Genomic DNA, 23,104 nt, shown 5'->3' with positions numbered 1-23,104 from the left:
AGGTTGCAGGCTTCCGTGAACTGTTTATTGCCTGCGACCTGTCCCTGACTTATACCCGTGACAGAATCTTAACCTTAAACATGGGACACAGGTATTATAAGTGAGATTAATGCCGGCAGCAATTTACAAGCATTCCATAAAGTCTAAACACTAAACACGTTTTCATAACCCTAATTCTTACTTTACAAATACTAACAGACAGGGGAGCCAGACTGGTTTCTAGCTATGCATTTGTCAATGCTAGGGGCCTGGCATGAGATGGCACCTGGCTTGCGAGCATCACAGTCCTGGTCCCATTCTCCACTCATCTATATAATAAGATTCCAGGATTGTCACTCTGACATCTAGAGTGTCTGCTGAGTACGTGTGAAGCAATGGAAACAGCTCCAGGCCTGGTTGAGGCCTTTTTTTTGTTGAGAATATCACCAGATTCGCAGTCTCTTACCATCCAGTTTTAAAGTTCTCAGCCATATTCCTCATGATTTTGCGAATTACATCTCAGCAGAGACCAAGGGATGAATGGGCCCATGGGCGGCAGGTGAACCCCAGGCTCAGGGAGGCTAGCCCCCAGTCCAGCCCACCCTACCCCTTCTGCCCAAGGGCCCACCCTTCCTGCTGGAGGACAGAGCCCCCCTACCACCCTCACGGTTGCCAGCTCCCTCCCACAGTCCCGGGCTGCCCACAGACCTGGAGTGCCAGGTGGTTGGGCGGGCGGTGCGGCCCCCCACCCCCAGCATGCTGGGCAGGTGGCAGGGCGCTCCTCCTCCAGCCCCGGAGCACTGGGCAGGAGGGCGGGTGGCATGGCCCCTCCGCAGCCCCGGAATGCCCCCCTGCAGCAGAGCCCCCCACAACACAGCACTGGGAAGCAGGAAGGGGCCTTGGGGCAGAGCGTGGGCAGGGCCATGCAAGACTGTCTGGGGAGGCTTAGCCTTCCCCGCCCTTCAAAACCTACTCCTGAGGGCATTCTGTGCCAAAAAAAAATTCTTCACACAATATTTTAAAATTCTGCAAATTTTATTTGTCAAATAAATGTAGAGGCTCCAGCATGGCATTGGGGAGCACAGGCCACTGGCCGCACAGAGGTGGAAGATCACTGTGCAGCTCTGTGCTGAACTCAGCAGTGAGGCTGCACCCAACCCTGACACAGTGCAAGGGCCGGGCCTGGCCCAGAAACACCCCAGGGCCCTGCTCCTCCGTGTGGGCAGGCAGGCTCAGCAAGGCATAATCCAAGTATGGAGGAGCTTAGTGTGGGGGGATCCAGGTGTGGGGTGAAAGAATTCTGTGTTGGGGATCCGGCTGCAGAGTGGATTTGGATACACAGGGGCTTGTTGGGGGTGGTGGTTCTGGATGTAATGGTAATGGGACTCTGCAGGGGGGTGAAGGTGGTTGGAGTTCAGCGGGGAGGTCTGGAAATCGAGGGGATAGAGCTTGGCACGTGGTTCTGGGTGTAGGGAGCTCAGTGAGGGGTCCAGATGCTGGGGAAGTAGATGGGGATCCAGGTGCAGCTGGTTGGGGCTTGGTGGGGTGGGGATCCGGGTGAGGGTGGCTCATTGGGGTGGTTCAGGTGCAGGGGGAGTGGGGCTTATCGGGGGGATTCCGAGTGTCTGGGGGTGAGGCTTGGTGGGAGGGTGTGGACATGAGGGGGGCTAGATGCACAGGGGTTGGGCAGATGCGGGTGCAGCTCCCTGTATAGGGATCCCTCCTCGTGCAGCTCAGGAGCGATGGGTGCAGGAAGTGGGTGGGGTGTGTGTGGAGTTTACAGAGTTTCCTGCAGCCAGGGAAGAAATCTGGGGGTGGGTCTGACCCAGCCCCAGATGCCATGCAGGGGAAGAGGAAGTCCCATCCTAGCCGGGACTAGCAGCTGAGCCTGGCGCAGGGAAGGAGCCACCAGCCAGGTCTTCCCCAGTCCTGCCTCCTGCCCTACTGTGATTTACTTCTCTGCTGGCTGCCCTGGCCACCCAAAACATACTGCTGGGGAGGGTTGCATGACCGCTTTTGTGGCTTCCCTCTGCTTCCCCATCAGAAAGTCATTTTTCTATAGGGAAGCAAAGAAATCTGCAGGGGACATAAATTCTGTGCATGTGCAGTGGCACAGAATTCCCTCAGGAGTAAATACCCTCTGCCCATGAGTGGGCCCTAGAGACTGTGAGTCCCTCTCCTACCCCCACAACTCGATGGAGGGACATTCGCAGGGAGTGGGGGCGCCTACTGTGCTCCTTCTGTACTTGTTCTGTGACTCTATCTCTGGGGCTGCCAGCCCAGCACTACTCCCTGCACTGTGGTCACTGTACAATGTTGGGCTGGAAGGATGAACTATCTTTGCTCTTTGCAGATAGTGAGTTTTGGGGGGTGTACATGGTCCCTGTAGCATCAGAAGCAGGTTCCTGGGGCTCTCAGCAGAGAGGTTCACTCAGGATGTGGGTGTCCAGCCCAGCAGAGCTTGGGATGTCACAAGGAGAGGGCCCCACTGCTCAGGGGAGAACACGTACTTTTGAAAGTCCCACAGGGGGTTTGGAGCAGTCACCTCCTTCTCTGGATGCCTGGCCGATCTGGTGGTGAAGCGTGAGTCTTTGGTGTTTGCAAGGGAGCTTGAGTGTCTCAGGGAGCTGTTTGATGCAGAGTCTCTTGCAATGGTAGTGTCTGGGGTGGCCTGGTGGGATCTCTCTGTGGGGGAGTCTGGAAGTTTGTCAGAGGGCTGGGTTTTTCGGAGGCTCTGAGGTGCTTTGGGGTCTGGCTTGGAGAAAGCCTGCTGGAGGTGTCTCAAAAGGGGATGGGGAGGGGGTATTCACTGCAGAGTGGTGCTGCAACTCTGGGGCTTGAAGCACAAACCTTGTCTTTGTTGCACAGGCCAGGAGATCCCATTGTCCAGCTACCCAGCTCAGCCGCCATGCACCTACCCTGTGGATCCCAAAGCTGGAGCTGCACCCCCCCAGCCAGGCTATGCCCCCATGGCCATGTATCCGCCTACTGCCCCAGCTGCACAGTATCCGATGTACCCAGCAGGCCTCCCACTGTACAACCCAACAGGTAAGAGCAGCAGGAACCAGAACACTGCTTGAAGCTCTCTTCTTTACAGAGCTGTGTCCCTCCAAAACTAGGAGCCCTGGGGTCTCCTCCAACACCAGTTGCTTAGGGGACAATCTGTATCCTCTGCCCTGAGATCCAGTATTCACAATCACATTCTCAGAAGGGCTCAGCACCCAGCAGGTTCCATAGGGAGTGGGGGTTCATTGTTCTCTGGGTTGGGAGGGAAGGGGGTGTTTGTATACATTGAGATGGAATAAAGGGTCCCAAAGTGTCAAAGGCGTTAACATGATCCTGTCACCATCCAACTTTACCCAGTGCTTACCGAGGCCCAGGGCTTGGTAGGTAGAGACCTCGGCCTGCTCAGTCCCACCATAACACATTTCTTAACCCTTTAGTAAAGAGACAGAACAGAAGGGAAACCAGTGAAAGGGTTGTGTTGTAACAACCTCTTTCATTCCCTGTCCCTTTAGCTGGAGAGTCTTGAAAGGAAAAAACCCCTTGTCTGACTCTGACAGTCTTTTAGATGGTATCAGAGTGGGTAGTAACCCTCTGTTTGGATCAAAGAGAAGTTACTGGGCTGGAGCAGTCGCTGCTGCGGCTGTTAGTCTGATCCCGCGTGCCTAGCGGATGAACCAAGACAAACACAGAGAAGTGGGGAAAGAACAGAACAGCCAGGAGAGGAAACGCAACTTCTGTCTCTGGGGTTGACTCTCAATTGCTACGACAGTGCTGGAAAACCCAGGCCCAGCACATGGTCTGATCAGCCACTCTGGCTACCTCTACACAAACACTGCAATTACACACCTATGGCTGGCCTGTGCAGCTGACTGGGCTCGCGGTTAAGGGGCTGTTTAATTGTGGCATAGACATTCAGGCTTAGGCTGCAGCCCGAGCCCTGGGACCCTCCCATCTCACAGGGTCCTAGAGTCTGGGTTCCAGCCTGAGCCCGAACGTCTGTACTGCAGTTACAACCCCTCAGCCTGAGCTCCTTGAGCCTGAGCCAGTACTGGCTTCATCTGGGCCCCCCTCTCTGGCCTGGTCTGGTCAGGACATCTCTCAAGGTTAGGCAGAAGAAGATCCGGGGTCCCTGGAGATGGTGGGGGTGGCAGCTGTGACCCTTCCCCATCTCCTGTTTTTCAGTCCACAAGTGTTGCAGAAGGCAGCTTCCCCTGAAAATCCCTTTTTGAGGACCCCAAAAGGGGTGATGGGTGGAATAGCACAGCCCCTCAGTATTTTATTTATGAATTCGGCCTGGTGACCAACATACCGATTGTGGTTAATTGATTTCCAGTCCCACCCTTCTCGTGTTTACCAGGTATGTTCTTAACACAGTCCTTTTTATATTGGAAGCCCCTTTTGTTTGGATTAATTCTGTCTTCGGTCTCGCCTCTGTACCTTTTCCCATCTGCATATGTTGTTATCAGTTCTTGGGACAGTTTATGAGCCTTCACTCATGTTTTACAGCTGAGTTTACAATTAGGGTAAATGTGTAGGCCCAGTTATCGCAACGGGCGGGGGTGGTCTCCATTGTTCCCCATTTTGGGAGGGCAGGGGAGGGAGTCTGTGTGGTTCCCGATGTGGGAGGAGGGGTCTGCGTCTTTCCCCACGTGGGGAGGGGGGCTCTGTGTCATTCCCCATGGCGCTTGCGTGCTGTGGCAAGCCTTGCCCCATGTGCCCATGTTCTCGCCAGGGGCTCTCTGGCAGTGCTGTCACTTGCATGCTCTTTCCCATTCCTGCTCCCTGGGGCCTGAATTCACCCCTCAGCCTGTGAGCTCTACTCACCCAGGGCTGAGCTGGAGCCCCACTCTTCAGAGCTCATCTGCTTGCCCTTGTGTGGAGGCAGCAGCCCCAGGGGGCTTGTCTGTGGGTATCTGATGGCACCAGGTCCATCCAGTGGTGAGCTGGAGCTGGTTCGCACTGGTTCACGTGAACCGGTTGTTAAATTTTGAAGCTGGTTCAGAACCGGTTGTTAAAGGGCTGGGCAAACTCTGGCCCACAGGCCACATCTGGCCTGCAGGACTGTCCTGTCCAGCCTGCCTGAGCTCCCGGCTGGGGAGGCTCCCCTGGCTGAGAATCCCTTTTTACTCACCCAGCGGCGCTCCGGGTCTTCGGCGGCACTTTGGCGACAGGTCCCTCAGTGCCGCCGAAGACCCGGAGCGAGTGAAGGAACCGGTTCTTCAGATTTTGGCAGAGGGAGAGTGCACTGTGGGCTGGCTTGTAGAACAGTGACAGCCTGTGTGTTCAATGGGCATGGGATGCCAATCGCTCATGAATCCCTGCAACAGACCCAGAATTGATGGCCCTTGCATACCGAGGGGAGCTGGGCTAGAGCCCCTGCCTTAAGCCCCAGAATGCATGAGCTTGCCCTTAGCTGGCCTTAGCAGCAGCAGTGTATTGGCTGGGTGTCCTGCAGCCTCCCCACTCACATTATCCCCAAACCCCCGGGGCTGGGGCATGTGGGAGCCTTCTCACCCCGGCACTTGCTGCACTTGGTTCTGCTGAATGACACTCTGCATCTCTTTCCTCCACAGCACCTCTACCCTATCTCCCCCCACAGCCCACCTACCCTGGAGCCTGAGGAGACCCCAGAGAGACTGCAGAGTCAGCGCCTTGTGCCCTGGACTGTGAGCTTATGAGCCCCTGCTGTGGGCTTATCTGCTGCATTGTGACTCCTGTGAACCTAGGACACCCCGTGCCTAGTCTCAGACTAGCCATTGCCATCTTCTCCCTCAGGAAAGCAGTGCAGCACATCCCTGCCCTCTCCTGCCTGCTTCACTGAGGGAGTATGCCGATTAGGGTCCCCCTGTGGTCTCCTGGGCATGCCAAATGGGTCCCCCCAGGGTGTGCTAAATGGGGTCCCCCTGCAATCCCCTGGGCATGATAAGTGGGTCTTTCCAGGGTGTACTAAATGGGGTATCCCCACAGTCACCAGGGCATGCCAAGTGGGTCCCCCTGCAGTCCCCTGGGCATGCCAAGTGGGCTACCCCAGGATGTTCCAAGTGGGGTACCCCAGGATGTGCCAAGTGGGGTCCCCCTGCAGTCCCTGGGCCATTTCCGAGGGTCACAGCTCTGTCTCGCCTTAGTGAGGGAGGCTGCGTTCTGAGGGACCAGAATACACGGCATGAGCACAAAGGAAGCTCTTGTGCAGCCAGACACTGGCTCCTTTGTGGGGCGAGTTCCCTCTGCTGAAGCCGCCTTTGCGAAGGCTCCACCTGAGCTTGGCACTCACAGGCACCAGGATCTCAATAGCCCAATTGTGAGGGGGAGCAGAGCACTGTTGCTGTAATCCTGGTGTGACCATGGGCCCTTTGTCCGCCTGGCAGAGGCCAGCCCTTCCCAAGGAGCAGGTTAGCCTGCAAATGATTGCCATGGAACCAAGGTCTGGGGGGCTCCTGGGCAGCACCTCCTGTGGCATGGCGCAATTTCTCCAAATCTAGCATGAGGGCCCTGTCCATGTGCAGCTGCAGCAGGACAGGTGCGAGCCGCAGGCACAGGGGCAGGGCAGGGTGCCACTTGTCAGGCACCCACAGTCCTGTTGCTCAATGGTGCCTGGTACAGCTCTTTGCTCCCAGTGGGCTCCCTCCCCAAGGAGAAACCTCACATTAGGAGCTGCCATTGCAGCCTGCATAGGGCTGGGCATAGCACACTAACAGCGGATGGCCCCGCACTGCACTTGGGTATCCAGGACAAGTTGACAAACCCAGTAGGGCTCCTCTCATGGCCCCTGGATGGCAGGAGGCTCCTGTTTCCATCCGGCCTCTGGCCAGAATCACGCAGCTCAGCCCCACAAAGCAAGTGCGACTATTGCTCTCACAGGTGAGCTGCAGCCCCCATGCTATCGCATCCTCTGTTCATTGGCCAAGGGGGCCACCCCTAGCAGCATGCTTCCCACAGGGAGCAGTGGCAAGGTTAGGAGCTCAGTGAGTCCAGGTGGCTGGGGAGCTTACACTCAAGCTTCACAGGAGTCCCCCAGATCTGGAGTGGGAATTTCCCCGGAGAAACACCATCTCCCCACCACTGATCAGCGGTGCCCTTCCTGACCCTCAGACTAGAGATGCCCCCCACCCCCATGCACACAGCAGGGCAGAGAGAAACTCTCCGCCTCCTCCCCAGGAGGCCAGGTTGGCTTCCCAGCCTGTCTCTTCCTCTCCTGCTTTCCCTGCTCCTCTACAAGTGGCTAAACCTGTGACTGACCCTTCCCCAGGCGCATTGGGGTCCCTGGAAATGGGTAACAGAGATCAGTTCTCACCTTGTCTGTAGTCCTAGGGCACTGACTCTGGGGTCCCTGCCCAGCTGGCCAGGGTCATTGGGGGTCATTGGTCCTCCCAGTTCACTTCAGTACAGTATTTGAGGCTGTTTACTGCCCTTTCCCTGGGGGAGACATGAGGGGCCCTAGGACAGTTGGGCAGCCTGGGGCCATGGCTAGGTCACTGGGAAGCTAGGTGCGCAGGATTTGATCACTGGTCCGACCTGTCCTTCATTAGCTCCTGCTCTGCTAAGTCAGACCTGCTGGCCCCTCTGGCCTGTGCCCTGCCACCTCAGACCCAGCCTATCTAGGCTGCTGGCTCACCTCTGTCAACAGCTGATACTTGGTGCGTCAGAGGAAAGCCCCCTGGCCAATTGTGCGGTGCTGCCCTGGGGATTTCCCCTCCCTGACCCCTGATTTTGCTTTTCCCCAAGAAGCAGGAGTAAGGCTTGGAGGCACGAGGTGAGCTGCCTCATCACCCTATGTGTGGTGGCCCCCAGCTCCAGGCCTGCACCCCCTCCTGCTGCACTGTCATAGCTGGAATGACAAGTGTGTGCACGAAAATCCTGATTAAACCTGTGCGTAGGTAAACGCCTTCTGTGTTCTGGGACTTAAAGGGTGCAGAGTGAGGCCTGGCCGGGGCAGGGACCATATTCAGCCTGGCTTTGGGTGCCATCAAACATCCCAGGCACTGAGCAAGGAGCAGGGAGACCCTTGGCCTTCAGGGCCCTCTGGCTGAGGGGAAGAGGCTGCACTATGGGGTGTGACCACAGCTTAGCTGGAAGTGTGAGTTTCCTTTACATAGTCCCTGACAACAAGCCCCCAGGGGGACACAGTCGGTGTCTCTTCCCTCAGCTGCTCAGGAGGCAAATCCCAGTGTGAGCATCCCAAACAGGCAGAATGCTCCTACACCTGCCTCCCTGTGCACCCCAGCCCAGGGCGTCCCCTCAGCGGAGCTAGGCACGGTACATCAGGGAGTCACCTCTCCTTGGCTCCCCTGTGGTGTGAGTGTGTGGGAGTGCTGTCAGGTTCTGGCAGAGTCAGCCAAGCTCCTGTCCTGCTGTCCCTGGGCCTCCAAGCTGGGCAGGAAAGCCCTCTTTCCTCCTCCCGTAGCAATGGGGTTGATTCAAACATTTGAGGTTAGTCGTCTCAGGGAGCCCATTGTCTTGTTAACACAGTTACCTTGGGGGCACAGCAGGACCCCACTGATGGGAGACAACATGGTGCGGACAGGACACCACAGCACACTAGGGTTCTATTTCCAGCTCTGCCATTGCCTTGTTGTATGACCTTGAGCAAATCTCTATGCCTCTGTTTCCCCATCCCCGTTTGTCTTGTCTGTTGAGATTGTAAGCTCTTTGGGGCAGGCCCTGCCTCTCACGATAAGAACATAAGAAAGGCCAGACTGGGTCAGACCAAAGGTCCATCTAGCCCAGTGTCCTGTCTGCCGACAGTGGCCAATGCCAGGTGCCCCAGAGGGAATGAACAGAACAGGCAATCATCAAGTGACCCATCCCATCGCCCATTCCCAGCTTCTGGCAAACTGAGGCTAGAGACGCCATCCCTGCCCATCCTGGCTCATAGCCATCGATGGACTGATCCTCCGTGAACTGTGAACCATGTGTCTGTGCAGCACCTGGCACTCTCCAGGGCTCCAGGGGCTACTGACAGATAATAACCCTAGTAGCCACTTCTGTGAAAGCAAAAAAACCACTTTGTGCTGAATTTGGCAGATGTGTGTGGGGCTGATACCTGTCTGCCATGTGCCCCCCATGTCTCACACGCTCCCAGGCGCCAGAGGCAGCAGCATCGAGCTGGCTGGGTGCGTGTGTCTGGGCAACTACCCTCTGGGGAATGGGCTCACATCTGCATCGCTGCCCCCTGCTGGGACAGGACCGACTTGCTCAACATGCATCGCCACAAGCTGACCCCCTACAGTTGGATGAAATGTAGGCCAGCAGTGATGGCATGTTTTCTGACCTCCTGCATAACGTGGACCACCGAATTTCACCCAGGAACTCCTGCAGTGAGACTCTGTCTTGTGGAAGAGCTAGCAGTGGTTCCTCAACTGCACTGATTCTTAAAGATTGTTGTGAAGTGAATGGATGCCACATGGAGTTCACATCCCAGTTAGGGAGTCACTGAGCTAGAGCAGTTCTGTTAGACCAGTGCTTCTCCAACTTTTCTGCTGGTGACCCCTTTCACGTACAAGCCTCCGAGTGCGACCCCCCTTATAAATTAAATATACTTTTAAAATATATTTAGCACCATTATAAATGCTGGAGGCAAAGCGGGCTTTGGGGTAGAGGCTGACCGCTCACAACCCCCCATGTAATAACCTTGCAACCCCCGGAGGGGTCCCAACCCCCAGTTTGAGAACCCCTGTGTTAGAAAGACACCCACACCCAGGTGAGGAGAATCCACTACAGCACTAGGTGAGTTGTTCCAAAGACTAATTGCTCTCACTGTTAATACGTGTGCCGCCTTTCCAGCTTCACCTTCCAGCCACTGGCTCTTGGGGCTTTGTGTGCTGGGTTGACCAGCGCTCCAGTGTCAGAAATCTCCCCATGCTGGCACTTACAGAAAGCAATCAAGTCACCTCTTAAACTTCTCTTCAATAAACTAAATAGATCAAGCTCTAATTGTGATGCATGTTTTCCAGACCTGGAATTGTCTTTGGAGCTCTTTGCTGATCCCTTTCCAATTTGTCAACATCCTTTTTGAAGGGTGAATGCAGTAAGGTCTCCCCATCACGGTACTGAGACACACCTTCCCACTCCTGCTCGGTATGCCCATGGACGAAAGCCCCAAGTCATGTGATTCCTTTTAGCCACAGCATTGCTCTGGCGGGTCTGGGTGCTCATAGTCTGCTGGTTTCCACCGTGACCCTTAAGCCCTTTGTCTAACTTCAGCTTCCAGCCACTTAAGCTTGTGCTGCTTTTGCCCTCTATATTAAAGAGCCCTCTATCATCAGAATTCTATGGCCCACGTTGGACTGGGATCAACGAAGCCATAGGTAGGTGTCTAGGCTCCCTATGCAATCAATGGGGAGAGCTAGGTGCCTTAGGGTATATCTACACTGCAGTTAGACATCCATGGCTGGCCCCTACCAGCTACCTCAGGCTTGCCGGGCTGAGCTAAGGGGCTGTGTAATTGCAGAGCAGATGTTGTGGGACCCCCACCTCTCAGGGTCCTGGAGCCCGGGCCCCAGCCCAAGCCTGAATGCCTACATCACAATGAAAGAGCCCCTTTGCCTGAGGCAGCTGGCAGGGGCCAGTCACGAGTGTCTAACTGTAGTGTAGACATACCCTTAGAATGCCATGCACACAAGCCAGCACACTGGCCGCCTACGCTAGCCCCCAGGCGATCTGAGGATAAGGGGTGTGCTAAGCACCGCCCCTTCTGGGAGTTTGGCACCTGAGTCCAGGCTGCAGGGAGGCATGTAGCTGTGCCAGTGATTCTCGGCCAGGAACCAAGGATGCCAGAACGGGGGGGCCAGGGCAAGCAACTGGGGGGACGGGGCGGAGAAGAGCGAGTGGTGGGCAGGGCCTTCGGGGGGAAGAGGCGGAATGATGGCAGGAAGAGGCAGAGTGTGGGGGGAGTCTTGGCGGGGAGAGCCAGAGTATGTGCGGGAAAAGGCGGAGGCCAAGCGGGAGCGGGGCCTTAGGGCAGAGCATGAGTGGACCATGGGTGCAGGGCCACGGTCCAGCTGCCAGTGGCCCCCCACTTCTAGGGAGCTTCCAGTGCTCCTGCCAGGAACCCTCTGCTGAAGCCAGGCGTTTATCATGGGAATGTGCCAAGTGCCTGCCTCACATAGAATCATAGAATATCAGAGTTGGAAGGGACCCCTGGAGGTCCAACCCCCTGCCCAGAGCAGGACCAATCCGAACTAAATCATCCCAGCCAGGGGTTTGTCAAGCCTGACCTTAAAAACTTCTAAGGAAGGGGATTCCACCACCTCCCTAGGTAACACATTCCAGTGCTTCACCACCCTCCTAGTGAAAAAGTTTTTCCTAATATCCAACCTAAATCTCCCCCACTGCAACTTGAGACCTTTACTCTTTGTCCTGTCATCTGCTATCACTGAGAATAGTCTAGATCCATCCTCTTTGGATCCACTTTTCAGGTAGTTAAAAGCAGCTATCAAATCCCCCCTCATTCTTCTCTTCCGTAGACTAAACAATCCCAGTTCCCTCAGCCTCTCCTCATAAGTCATGTGTTCCAGACCCCTAATTATTTTTGTTGCCCTTTGCTGGACTCTCTTCAATTTCTCCACATCCTTCTTGTAGTGTGGGGCCCAAAACTGGACACAGTACACCAGATGAGGCCTCACCAATGTCGAATAGAGGGGAACGATCACGTCCCTCGATCTGCTGGCAATGCCCCTACATATACATCCCAAAATACCATTGGCCTTCTTGGCAACAAGGGCACACTGTTGACTCATATCCAGCTTCTTGTCCACTGTCACCCCTAGGTCCTTCTCTGCAGAACTGCTGCCTAGCCATTCGGTCCCTAGTCTGTTACAGTGCATTGGATTCTTCCGTCCTAAGTGCAGGACTCTGCACTTGTCCTTGTTGAACCTCATCAGATTTCTTTTGGCCCAATCCTCCAATTTGTCTAGGTCCCTCTGTATCCTATCCCTGCCCTCCAGCATATCTACCACTCCTCCCAGTTTAGTGTCATCCGCAAACTTGCTGAGGGTGCAATCCACACCATCCTCCAGTCATTAATGAAGATATTGAACAAAACCGGCCCTAGGACCGACCCTTTGGACACTCCGCTAGATACCGGCTGCCAACTAGAAATGGATCCATTGATCACTACCCATTGAGCCCGACAATCTAGCGAACTTTCTACCCACCTTGTAGTGCATCCATCCAGCCCATACTTCTTTAACTTGCTGACAAGAATACTGTGGGAGACCGTGTCAAAAGCTTTGCTAAAGTCGAGGAATAACATGCCCACTGCTTTCCCTTCATCCACAGAAGCAGTTATCTCCTCATAGAGGGCAATTAGGTTAGTCAGGCATTACTTTCCCCTGGTGAATCCATGCTGACTGTTCCTGATCACTTTCCTCTCGTCTAAGTGCTTCAGAATTGATTCCTTGAGGATATGCTCCATGATTTTTTCGGGGACTGAGGTGAGGCTGACCGGCCTGTAGTTCACAGGATCCTCTTTCTTCCTTTTTTAAAGATTGGCACTACATTAGCCTTTTTCCAGTCTTCCAGGACTTCCCCCGATCGCCATGAGTTTTCAAAGATAATGGCCAATGGCTCTGCAATCACATCCGCCAATTCCTTTAGCACTCTCGGATGCAACGCATCCTGCCTCATGGATTTGTGCACGTCCAGTTTTTCTAAATAGTCCCGAACCACTTCTTTCTTCACAGAGGGCAGGTCACCTCCTCCCCATGCTGTGCTGCCCAGTGCAGTAATCTGGGAGCTGACCTTGTTCGTGAAGACAGAGACAAAAAAAGCATTGAGTACATTAGCTTTTTCCACATCCTCTGTCACTAGGTTGCCTCCCTCATTCAGTAAGGGGCCCACACTTTCCTTGGCTTTCTTCTTGTTGCCAACATACCTGAAGAAACCCTTCTTGTTACTCTTAACATCCCTCGCTAGCTGCAACTCCAGGTGTGATTTAGCCTTCCTGATTTCATTCCTACATGCCTGAGCAATATTTATATACTCATCCCTGGTCATTTGTCCAATCTTCCACTTTTTGTAAGCCTCTTTTTTGTGTTTAAGATCAGCAAGGATTTCACTGTTAAGCCAAGCTGGTCGCCTGCCATATTTACTATTCTTTCTACACATTGGGATGGTTTGTCCCTGTAACCACAATAAGGATTCTTTAAAATACAGCCAGCTCTCCTGGACTCCTTTCCCCCTCATGTTATTCTCCCAGGAGATCCTGCCCATCAGTTCCCGGAGGGAGTCAAAATCTGCTTTTCTGAAGTCCAGGGTCCGTATTCTGCTGCTTTCCTTTCTTCCTTGTGTCAGGATCCTGAACCCGACCATCTCATGGTCACTGCCTCCCAGGTTCCCATCCACTTTTGCTTCCCCTACTAATTCTTCCCGGTTTGTGAGCAGCAGGTCAAGAAGAGCTCTGCCCCTAGTTGGCTCCTCCAGCACTTGCACCAGGAAATTGTCCCCTACACTTTCCAAAAACTTCCTGGATTGTCTGTGCACCGCTATATTGCTCTCCCAGCAGATATCAGGATGACTGAAGTCACCCATGAGAACCAGGGTGTGTGATCTAGTAGCTTCTGCGACTTGCCGGAAGAATGCCTCGTCCACCTCATCCCCCTGGTCCGGTGGTCTATAGCAGACTCCCACCATGACATCACCCTTGTTGCTCACGCTTCTAAACTTAATCCAGAGACTCTCAGGTTTTTCTGCAGTTTCATACTTGAGCTCTGAGCAGTCATACTGCTCCCTTACATACAGTGCAACTCACCCACCTTTTCTGGCCTCCCTGTCCTTCCTGAACAGTTTATACCCATCCATGACTGTACTCCAGTCATGCGAGTTATCCCACCAAGTCTCTGTTGTTCCAATCACATCATAATTCCCTGACTTTGCCAGGACCTCCAGTTCTCCCTGCTTGTTTCCCAGGCTTTGTGCATTTGTATATAGGCACTTGAGATAACCCGCTGATCTCCCCTCATTCTCAGTATGAGGCAGGAGCCCTCCCCTCTCACACGCTCCTGCTCATGCTTCCTCCCGGTATCCCGCTTCCCCACTTACCTCAGGGCTTTGGTCTCCTTCCCCCGGTGAATCTAGTTTAAAGCCCTCCTCACTAGGTTAGCCAGCCTGCTCGCGAAGACGCACGCCGGAAGAGGAGGTGGCCATCTTAGAACTTTGAGACCAATGGCTGCAGCAGTCATCTGAGAGGTGTGGGAACCCCTGTTCAAATCCTTTCTTCCCCTTAGGTGGGGGGAGGGAGGCAACTGACCTTGGGTTTCCCACATCCCAGATGAGTGCTCTGATCACTGGACTAACAGTGATCAGCATCACCTCTTGCTGCCAGCTTTTGAATGGGGCCCAATCCATTAGGTGGTCTCTGAGCACGCCTACCTGATCAGGCCCCACAGAAGAGTTAGGTGGAGAAGCGCCTGTCTTCCTGTGGGTCATGGATAGCACCGGGCCTTAGATGGGAGACAGACATCCAAATGCTTAGCCTTAGGCCTGGTCTACACTACAGTTAGGTTGACATAAGGCAGCTTCATGTCAACCTGATTATGGCAGCGTACACACTACAGCCTTGCTCCCGCCAATTTAAGTGCCCTACTACACTGACATAATAGCACCACTTCTACGAGAGGTGTATGGCTTATGTTGCTGTAGTCAGGGTGACATAGTGTCCATGTACACAATGCCTTACATCAGCTGTTTGCTGTCTGCCAATTTCATGACTCTATGCTGGAGCTGTGAAATTGACAAGAAAGCTCAGGCCAGTGGTGGGCTCCAGCTACAGCCCAGCTCACCCCCATCTCAGCTCCCCCACATCCCAGCCAGGCTGCTGCCTGTGCTCTCTGCTGGGAGCCGGCTGCCCCTGAGCTCCCAGCCGGGCTGCTGTCTAGTGCCCTGGCTCCTTGCTCAGGGAGCCAAGAAACCTGGATGGCTGCTCCCTGCTCCCAGTGAATAGGTGAGAAGCCCAGGTGGCTGCCCCCTGCTCCCGATGAACCCCTGGTGGGGAGTTGTGTGGAGCTGAGAGTTTTGGCTCTCAGCCCCCCCACACTGCTCGTCTTCAGTCGGTGGAAGCACTTCTGGTGAGCATGCGCACCACCGACAGAAGGAGGGTAGTGTGGACATCAGCCACTGCCGTAATTACAAAAAAACAACGAGGAGTCCTTGTGGCACTTTAGAGACTAACAAATTTATTTGGGCATAAGCTTTTGTGGGCTAAAACTCACTTCATCAGATGCATGGAGTGGAAAATACAGTAGGGAGGTATAAATACACAGCATATGAAAAGATGGGAGTTACCTTACCAAGTGGGGGGGAGTCAGTGCTAAAGAGCCAATTCAATTTAAGTTGGAAGTAGGCAATTCTCAACAGTTGACAAGAAGGAGTGGAAATCACTTTTGTAGTGTTAATGAGGCCAGTGTAAACAAGGTGGCCCATTTCAAACAGTTGACAAGAAGGTGTGAGTATTTAGCAAGGGGAAGTTAGTTTTTGTAAAAACAATGAGGAGTACTTGTGGCACCTTAGAGTCTAACAAATTGATTTAGTTTCTGTAGTGACCCATCCACTCCCAGTGTCTATTCAGGCCTAATTTGATGGTGTCCAGTTTGAAAATTAATTCCAGTTCTGCAGTTCTCGAGACTGGGAGTGGATGGGTCACTACAGAAACTAAATCCATTTGTTAGACTCTAAGGTGCCACAAGTACTCCTCATTGTTTTTACAAAAACTAACTTCCCCTTGCTAAATACTCACATCTTCTTGTCAACTGTTTGAAATGGGCCACCTTGTTTACACTGGCCTCATTAACACTACAAAAGTGATTTCCACTCCTTCTTGTCAACTGTTGAGAATTGCCTACTTCCAACTTAAATTGAATTGGCTCATTAGCACTGACCCCCACGGGGTAAGGCAACTCCCATCTTTTCATATGTTGTGTATTTATACCTCCCTACTGTATGTTCCACTCCATGCATCTGATGAAGTGGGTTTTAGCCCACGAAAGCATATGCCCAAATACATTTGTTAGTCTCTAACGTGCCACAAGGACTCCTCGCTGTCTTTGCTGATACAGACTACCACTCTGAAACCAGTAATTACATAGGTCAATTTAAGTTCGTAGTGTAAACATGCCCTGAGGTAGCAGTGCACATGCCCACAGGCAAAAACATAGGTGCCCACGGAACATTTACCCTGCAAATGTAGGTGTTGAGTTAGTTTAGGTATCTGTAGGGTTAGATAGCAGCTGAGTGGGGGGTTTGTAGATCACAGTGGCATCTAAATCTGGGGTTTAGGGCCCAAAAACAGAAAGGTATTTAGGCTCCAAACGTCCATTGAAATCAAATACCTTTGTGGATCTGGGCCCTCTTCACTTTCTCTTGGCTAAGTTAAATAGAGTGAACTCCTGGAGTCTCACTGTGAGGCAAGTTTCCTAGACCTTAAAAAGGGTGAACAAAATGACCTGTGTTATTAGGAACCTATTAGTCTGAGATTGATCCTGGGTAAAATAATTGATATGGGACTCCATCAATAAAGACAGGTTTCAGAGTAACAGCCGTGTTAGTCTGTATTCGCAAAAAGAAAAGGAGTACTTGTGGCACCTTAGAGACTAACCAATTTATTTGAGCATGAGCTTTCGTGAGCTACAGCTCATGCTCAGATAAATTGGTTAGTCTCTAAGGTGCCACAAGTACTCCTTTTCTTTTCATCAATAAAGAGATGAAAGATAGAAATATTGGAGCCATATAGTTCCATAGAAAATAGGTCTTGTCAAATGAATTTGATATCATTGTTTGACAAGTTAGTCTGGTGGCTAAGGTAATTGGATGGCCTATACTTACAGCTCTGTAAGGAGTATGTCTTAGTACCACACAACAATCAGCAGTAGTCAAAATCAATATGGCCCATAGTTAATAGATTAAAAAAGTGGCTACTGAGAAATCTCACAGTCCAGTGATTGTTAATGGGGAATCAGCAATTAGTGAGGTCTGACAGGGTTTGGGTCTCAGCCCAATGCTAGTCAATATTTGTATCTATGATCTGAAAGAATATACGAAATCATTGCAGATAAATTTTGCAGAAGACACAAATTAATGGAGAGGTGAATAGCGATGGGGGCAGATCAGTTCTACAGAGCGAGGTGGATCACGTGGTCAGCTGGGCTCATTTGAACAACATGTGATTTCATACAGCCAAATGCAAGGCCGTAAATCTAGAAACAGGATGGGAAACGGTATGCTGGAATGCAGTGATTCTGGAAAGACCTTGGGATCCTGGGCCCAACTGACCATGAGCTCTCAGGCCCACGCTGTGGCTAAGAGGGGTCACATGAGTCTTGGCTGGATAAGCAGAGGAATGTGGAGTAGGAGCAGGGAATGGAATTTGACATTGGTGAGAGCAGGACTGGATACTATGTCCACATTTCTAAAGGGATGTTGACAAATTGGAGCGAGTTCAGAGTAGAGCTACAAGAGTGATTTAAGGTCAGAAAACTTGCCTTACTGTGAGAGAATCATAGAATCATAGAATATCAGGGTTGGAAGGAACCTCAGGAGGTCATCTAGTCCAACCCCCTGCTCAAAGCAGGACCAATCCCCAACTAAATCATCCCTTTGTCAAACCTGACCTTAAAAACCTCAAAGGAAGGAGATTCCACCACCTCCCTAGGTAACCCATTCCAGTGCTTCACCACCCTCCTAGTGAAATAGTTTTTCCTAATATCCAACTTAGACTTCCCCCACTGCAACTTCTTGTTCTGTCAGAAGAGCAGACAGTCTATTCACTGGACTTGAGAGAAGCTTAGGAGTTAACTTGATGGGCTATGAAGGAGCTCCCATGGCTTCACTCCTGCTGTGACCAGGTGTTCCCTGTGGATGGCTGCTCACAGGCTGCTGTTAGGTGAGCCTCAGTTCAGTGTTCAGGGAACAGCTGGCAGCAGCAAAAAGCTATTGGAGCTCACAGGCCTGGTGCAAAATCAGTCCCAGTTGGCACAGGCCCCCTTGCTGGCAGCCTCAGCAGGTGAGGAGTAATGTTGCTGTGCAAACTGAACCCCCAGATAAGGAGGGGGAGGCTTACCATGCCTTGTGCAATTAGGGTGACCAGATATCCTGATTTTATAGGGACAGTCCCGATTTTTGGGTCTTTTTCTAATATAGGCTTCTATTACCCCCCACCCCCTGTCCCGATTTTTCACACTTGCTGTCTGGTCACCCTATGTGCAATGCAGATTTGAGGGTTTCTAGAGCCTTTCAGCTGTGCCATCCAAGCTGTAAATCACCAAGAGCCACAATTTTAGGGAAGTTTAGATTCATGGATTCCAAGACCGGAAGGGATCATTGTGATCTAGTCTGCCCATCCCTGTAACACAGGCCAGAGAACAGCCCCAAATAATTCCTAGAATTCCTAGAGAAGAGCTGTTAGAAAAACATCCCTTTTTGATTTAAACATTGTCAGTGATGGAGAAGCCACCACACCCCTGCAGCAAATTGTTGCACTGGTTAATTATGTTGTTACAAATGTAGACCTATTTCCACACTGAATTTGTCTAGCTTAAACTTCCAGACATTGGATTGTGTTAGACCTTCCTCTGCTAGATCAAAGAGCCCATTTGTAAATAACTATGTATTTCGCAACTGTAATCAAGTCACCCCTTACCCTCGTTGTTAAGCTAAACAGATTGAGCTCCTTGAGTCTATCAAGTTTGCTGGTCTGTGCTATGCGGGAGGTCAGACTAGATGATCACAGTGTTCCCTTCTAGCCTTGGAATCTAGGAATTAGGCCACTGAGTTAGTGGGGTTTCAGAGTAGCGGTGGCTTCTGGGATGCTTGGAGCTTGTGCAGCAGGTTCAGTATCTGCAAGCCCCCAGCAGGGCAGTTTCTGCAGGCACAAGGAAAGGGGAGAGCAGGAGGAAGAGGCTTGGCCAGGCCTATGGATTGTGTCAGGCAGGCCTGTGCGTGCCTTACTTTTCTTGGGTAGCCTGCAGTCTCTTCCATGACAGCAGGGTCCAGGCCAGAATGTCAAGGGAACCTGCCTGGTGATGGTAGGCAGCTGGGGCTGTAGTATCAGGCTGCGAGCTAGAGTGAGTCCTGGGGCCTGTCTGTGACCTTGCACAAGAAGCCCCTTTATGTTCATTGCAGCCATGCTCTGTCCACTGTGTTGGGCAGCCCAGCCTTGGAGTCTCCCAGGGGAGGAGGCAGGGGGAGGCTGGGGCCTCTGCTCTCCTTTGCACCCAAAGACACCGCAGGGGCAGTGGAGCAGAAGCTTGGTCCCAGGGCATCAGAGCAGGGCAAGTGTCCCACACGCTAGGGCTTTGTGCTCTCGTCACTACTTGCTGCTCCGTGTGTCCACCTGATGGCAGCACGGCCGTACGTTACAGGCCCCCTGGCGGTGCCAAAGGACGGGAAGAAGGGGTGGCATCAAAGAGAGGGGCTTTGTGCCCCAAGAGGGCAGTGGTGCCCGGGGTTCTCCGCTCCCAGCAGGTGAACAAGGGGCAAGGGTTGCAGACACAGGGGTGGATTCTTGCTCACACACAGGGCTGAACACAGGATCAAGATACAATTTGTTCCAATGACAAGGCCCTTGCCTCAGTCTTTGTCCTCTTATGACTCGCTGTAGCAAATGGGAATGGCCGGTGAGCACTAACGGGGCAGGCTGCCCTATTGCACGTGGGAGGGGACTGGTCCCTGGCCAGTCCTCCAGCACTAGCCCTAGCCCTGACATGCAGAGAACGGTGCCGCCCCAGGCGCATGGTGCAGCAGCCAGAGTGTTCACTGGCCACCTGCAACAGGAGTTTCATTCCCACAAACCCAGCGTTGCAAATGCAGGAATTGCAGAGTTTGGGTGACCCCCCCCGACCCCCCCCCCCAGCTGCCAGTGCGACAGGCATTGCCAGCAACTCCAGGACTGACAGGCAGCCGGTCCCACCATCCAGCAGCCCTCCGTGGGCTGGCTGCCTTCTCAGGGCTGCTCCAGAAGGCTCACCCATTACTGCCTTGCCCAAGTTACCATCACCCTACGGTGCAAGAGCAGACTGCAGCAGGCCCAGCCAGGGGCTGTGTGCGGTTCGGGCCCAGTGCAGCCATGCTACCGCACTGGAGACCCAGCTCCTCAGGCACCAGTGCTACCCGCTCCCCACGGGTGCCGGAACCCATGAGCCCAGCTCAGCAGCTCAGGCCCAGCAGGGCTGGAAGGCGTGACCGCTGGTTCCTGCTACGGGCACCAGCCCTGCAACCCCCCAGTGTGAATTCCTGCTAACACCACAATAGAGTTAGTGAGTGACCCTCCCCACTCCTGGCTGCCCCGTGCCTCTGGAAGGGCTGAAATGGGCACAGCTACCAGCTAGAAGCAGCCCTGGGGGGAAGGGGAGCCTGAGTTTTAGAGCCCAGAGATTGGAGAAGGGGGCTCCACGCTGCCCTGGCCCTCAGGAGCAGGAGATGCTGCTCCCCCGCCCCATTGCAGCTCCCACCAGGAGCAGAGCAGGACCTAGGTTTGCCAACAGTCCTTTATTACAAAGAACACCCCTGATTTTTTCATCTCTGTGATGAAAACTTTCATCTCGGGAGTTGCTGAGTGCTGCTCAAAGCAGCAAGAAATACCCCTGGCTCATGCAGGTGAGTCCTGCTTGGTATTAATAATATGGGGAGGAGAGGTGGGGCAGCGGGCTCAGAAAACAGTCCCTTCACTTTGAAATACAATGTTGGCATCCCTGAAGCTGGGGTGGGGGCAGCTCTGTGGGCCACGGCCCGGTCAGAGCAGGCAGAGTTAAGGCCAGGGATGGAGTCCAGTGGCTGCAGTAGTCCTCTGGAGACAGCTCCAGCACGAGCTCCCTGCCCACCAGGCTCCCTGGTGGGTGCGAAAGGGGAGGCGCTGCTAAGTGGAGCAGCCCCAAGCGGTCCCCTGGCCTGGCAAAGCACCCTTCAGGCTGCCCCACTGCAGCCCTGTTTGCAGAGGATTCAGCTTTGAGCAGAAGCCCTGCTGCACAGCCAGCCACACACATGGGATTCCTTACCCCTTCAGCCCTGATGGTCACAGCACTGCCCTGTGCTCCCTGCAGGTGACCCAGCCGCGCCGAGCAGTGGGGGTTTGGACTAGGGGGGGTCACCTCCCTTCCTCTAAAGGCTTCTTGGTAAGAAGGCAACCAGCCCTAGCTCCTAGTTAGGCTGATGGGAAATTTCCCATCCAATCTTTCCCCAGATGGAAAATGGGGCCATTTGCCTTGCACAGGCAGGGTCCCTTTTCCCTTATAAGTTTTCAATTTTGTCAAAAAAGTGAAAAATCAAAAAAAAAAAAAAAATTGGGCCAAAAATGAAGTTTTCAGTGTTTGGCTGAAAAGGCTTGGTTTGCCAATCAAAATCAAAATTTTCCACTGGGGGTAAAACCTGTTTTCCAACCACTACTCTCCTAACCCTCAATGAGCAAAAAATGGACCAGTCAGGCCTTTGAAAAGCCCACTCTGCAGCTGGGGAAACTGAGGCACATAATTAAGCAACTTGGGTAAGCTCAGCCAGAGAGTCTCTGCCAGTGCGAGGAGTTTCTCCCTAGTCCATTGCCTTAACCACAAGACCATCCTCCCACAACATCTCATGGTGTGGGGGGTAGAAGCATTGACTGCGAAGAGGGGCCAGTTCTGGCCCAAGGCCCAAATTTTAACAGTATTTAGGGGCCTAACATGCTGCCGTGCCCAGCCCACAGCTCAGCCTCATCAACCAAGATGTTCACAGGTATTTAGGCTCCTAACTTCTGTTGATGTCAGTTGAAGTAGGAGCCTAGACACCTTTGTGGATCTGGGCCAGAGTCCATTACCATAACCACTGCATTGTAACTCCAGCCAGCTCAGCACCATGCCCGTCAGCATAGCTACGCCTAGCACTGGTACATTCATCGCCAAAAGCGGGTGGGTGAGCGACTGAGACTTGGTTCTGCCTTAGTGGAGAGCTGGCTGCTGCTGGCTGCTCTGGTACACAGCACACTGAGGGGTGGGGTGGGGTGATAGTTGCCTGCTTCTAGAGCAGCCAGAGGAGGGCTTGGTTACTAGAAAGGATTGTGAAGGTCACAGAAATATTAGCAGCCAACAGAAAGTAACACTCTAACTCGCAGCCCGAGCACCTCCTCTGGGCTACGGGTGGATGGGGTCTCTCCTGCGACATACAGGGCTGCTGCTTCAGGCAAGGAGCACGGCAGCCCAGGGAGCCACCAGATCAGAAAACAAGCCCAGATCACTAACAAATAGGGTTCTGGAACTACTCTTGGTACCAGACACTCGGTCTCAAGAGGCGCATGCCAGTGACAGCTGTTTCATGTTGATCCCACCTCCCCCTCAAAGCTGGCTGTGGACAAAACCCCCTCTACAAAGGGGAAATGTGACTGATCTGTTAAAAGGTCAGTTTTTAGATGGCTCCACCTCACACCGTCTGTTTTACCAAGGATAGGGCTTGGGGCAGATCTGTCCTGAATGGAAAAAGACAGGTGAGTTTTGGCAGAAGGAAGTAATTAAGAGCTTGTAAAACAATAGAATGGTGGGAACCATGAACATGTACAACTCCACTGGCTCAGACCCTATTGGGCTGGAGGGGTTGAAGGGATTAGCTAACAAACCTCTGACAATGACTGTCCAAGCGTCAGGAGACAGGAACATTCAGTAGCCTGCTTAAAAATGGGAAGGAATGCAATGCAGACCCCGCCAGTATGCCTACCTGTCCGCCTTGCGTAAGAAAAGACATTAAAGGCAAAAGCCACCAAGGATGTAGATCAACATTTTCACCCCTAATTATGTGGGATGATTGAACATGCAACACCTCTCTGTTGAAGCAGGTGGCAGCTGCTGGTTCCCTGCCCCTCTGGAAGGGAAGGCACTTATTGGGGTGCCCAATGGTAGGGTCCCACAGGGGAACATTTTTGCCAACTGACCCATGTTCAGAACAGGAGCAAGAGGGGTACAGACCGTTGGGGAAGATCTCTGATTGCCATGCAGCAAGTACAGAAATAGCTGCATTGAGTGAAGTGTCTGATAGGGTCCCCCAAAGATCTTATAAGCTGGCGAGTGAGCAAGACCATCCAACAGAGACTGAAGGAACTGGTGTTGGGTCCTTCTCTATCACTTCCCCACTTCTCTGGGAAGGAGCCTGCTAATCAGCTAAAGATGACAGG

At 53.0% G+C, this 23,104-nt stretch overlaps 1 protein-coding gene across 1 annotated transcript in view; it reads left to right on the top strand.

Annotated features, from left to right (window-relative positions):
* The window catches only part of SHISA4 (shisa family member 4), a 48,328-nt gene extending 38,420 nt beyond the window's left edge, over positions 1 to 9,908 (top strand). The window contains exons 4-5 of the mRNA XM_084611538.1: positions 2,848 to 3,027; positions 5,559 to 9,908. Of these exons, the coding sequence (XP_084467664.1) occupies positions 2,848 to 3,027; positions 5,559 to 5,605 (227 nt within the window). The 3' untranslated portion in view covers positions 5,606 to 9,908. The remainder of the gene's footprint in view (positions 1 to 2,847; positions 3,028 to 5,558) is intronic.
* The last annotated feature ends 13,196 nt before the right edge of the window (positions 9,909 to 23,104 follow it).

Source organism: Lepidochelys olivacea, assembly GCF_965140295.1.
Source record: "Lepidochelys olivacea isolate rLepOli2 genome assembly, chromosome: 21".
Taxonomy (NCBI): Eukaryota; Metazoa; Chordata; order Testudines; family Cheloniidae; genus Lepidochelys; species Lepidochelys olivacea.
This window is presented reverse-complemented; position numbering and strand designations above follow the sequence as displayed.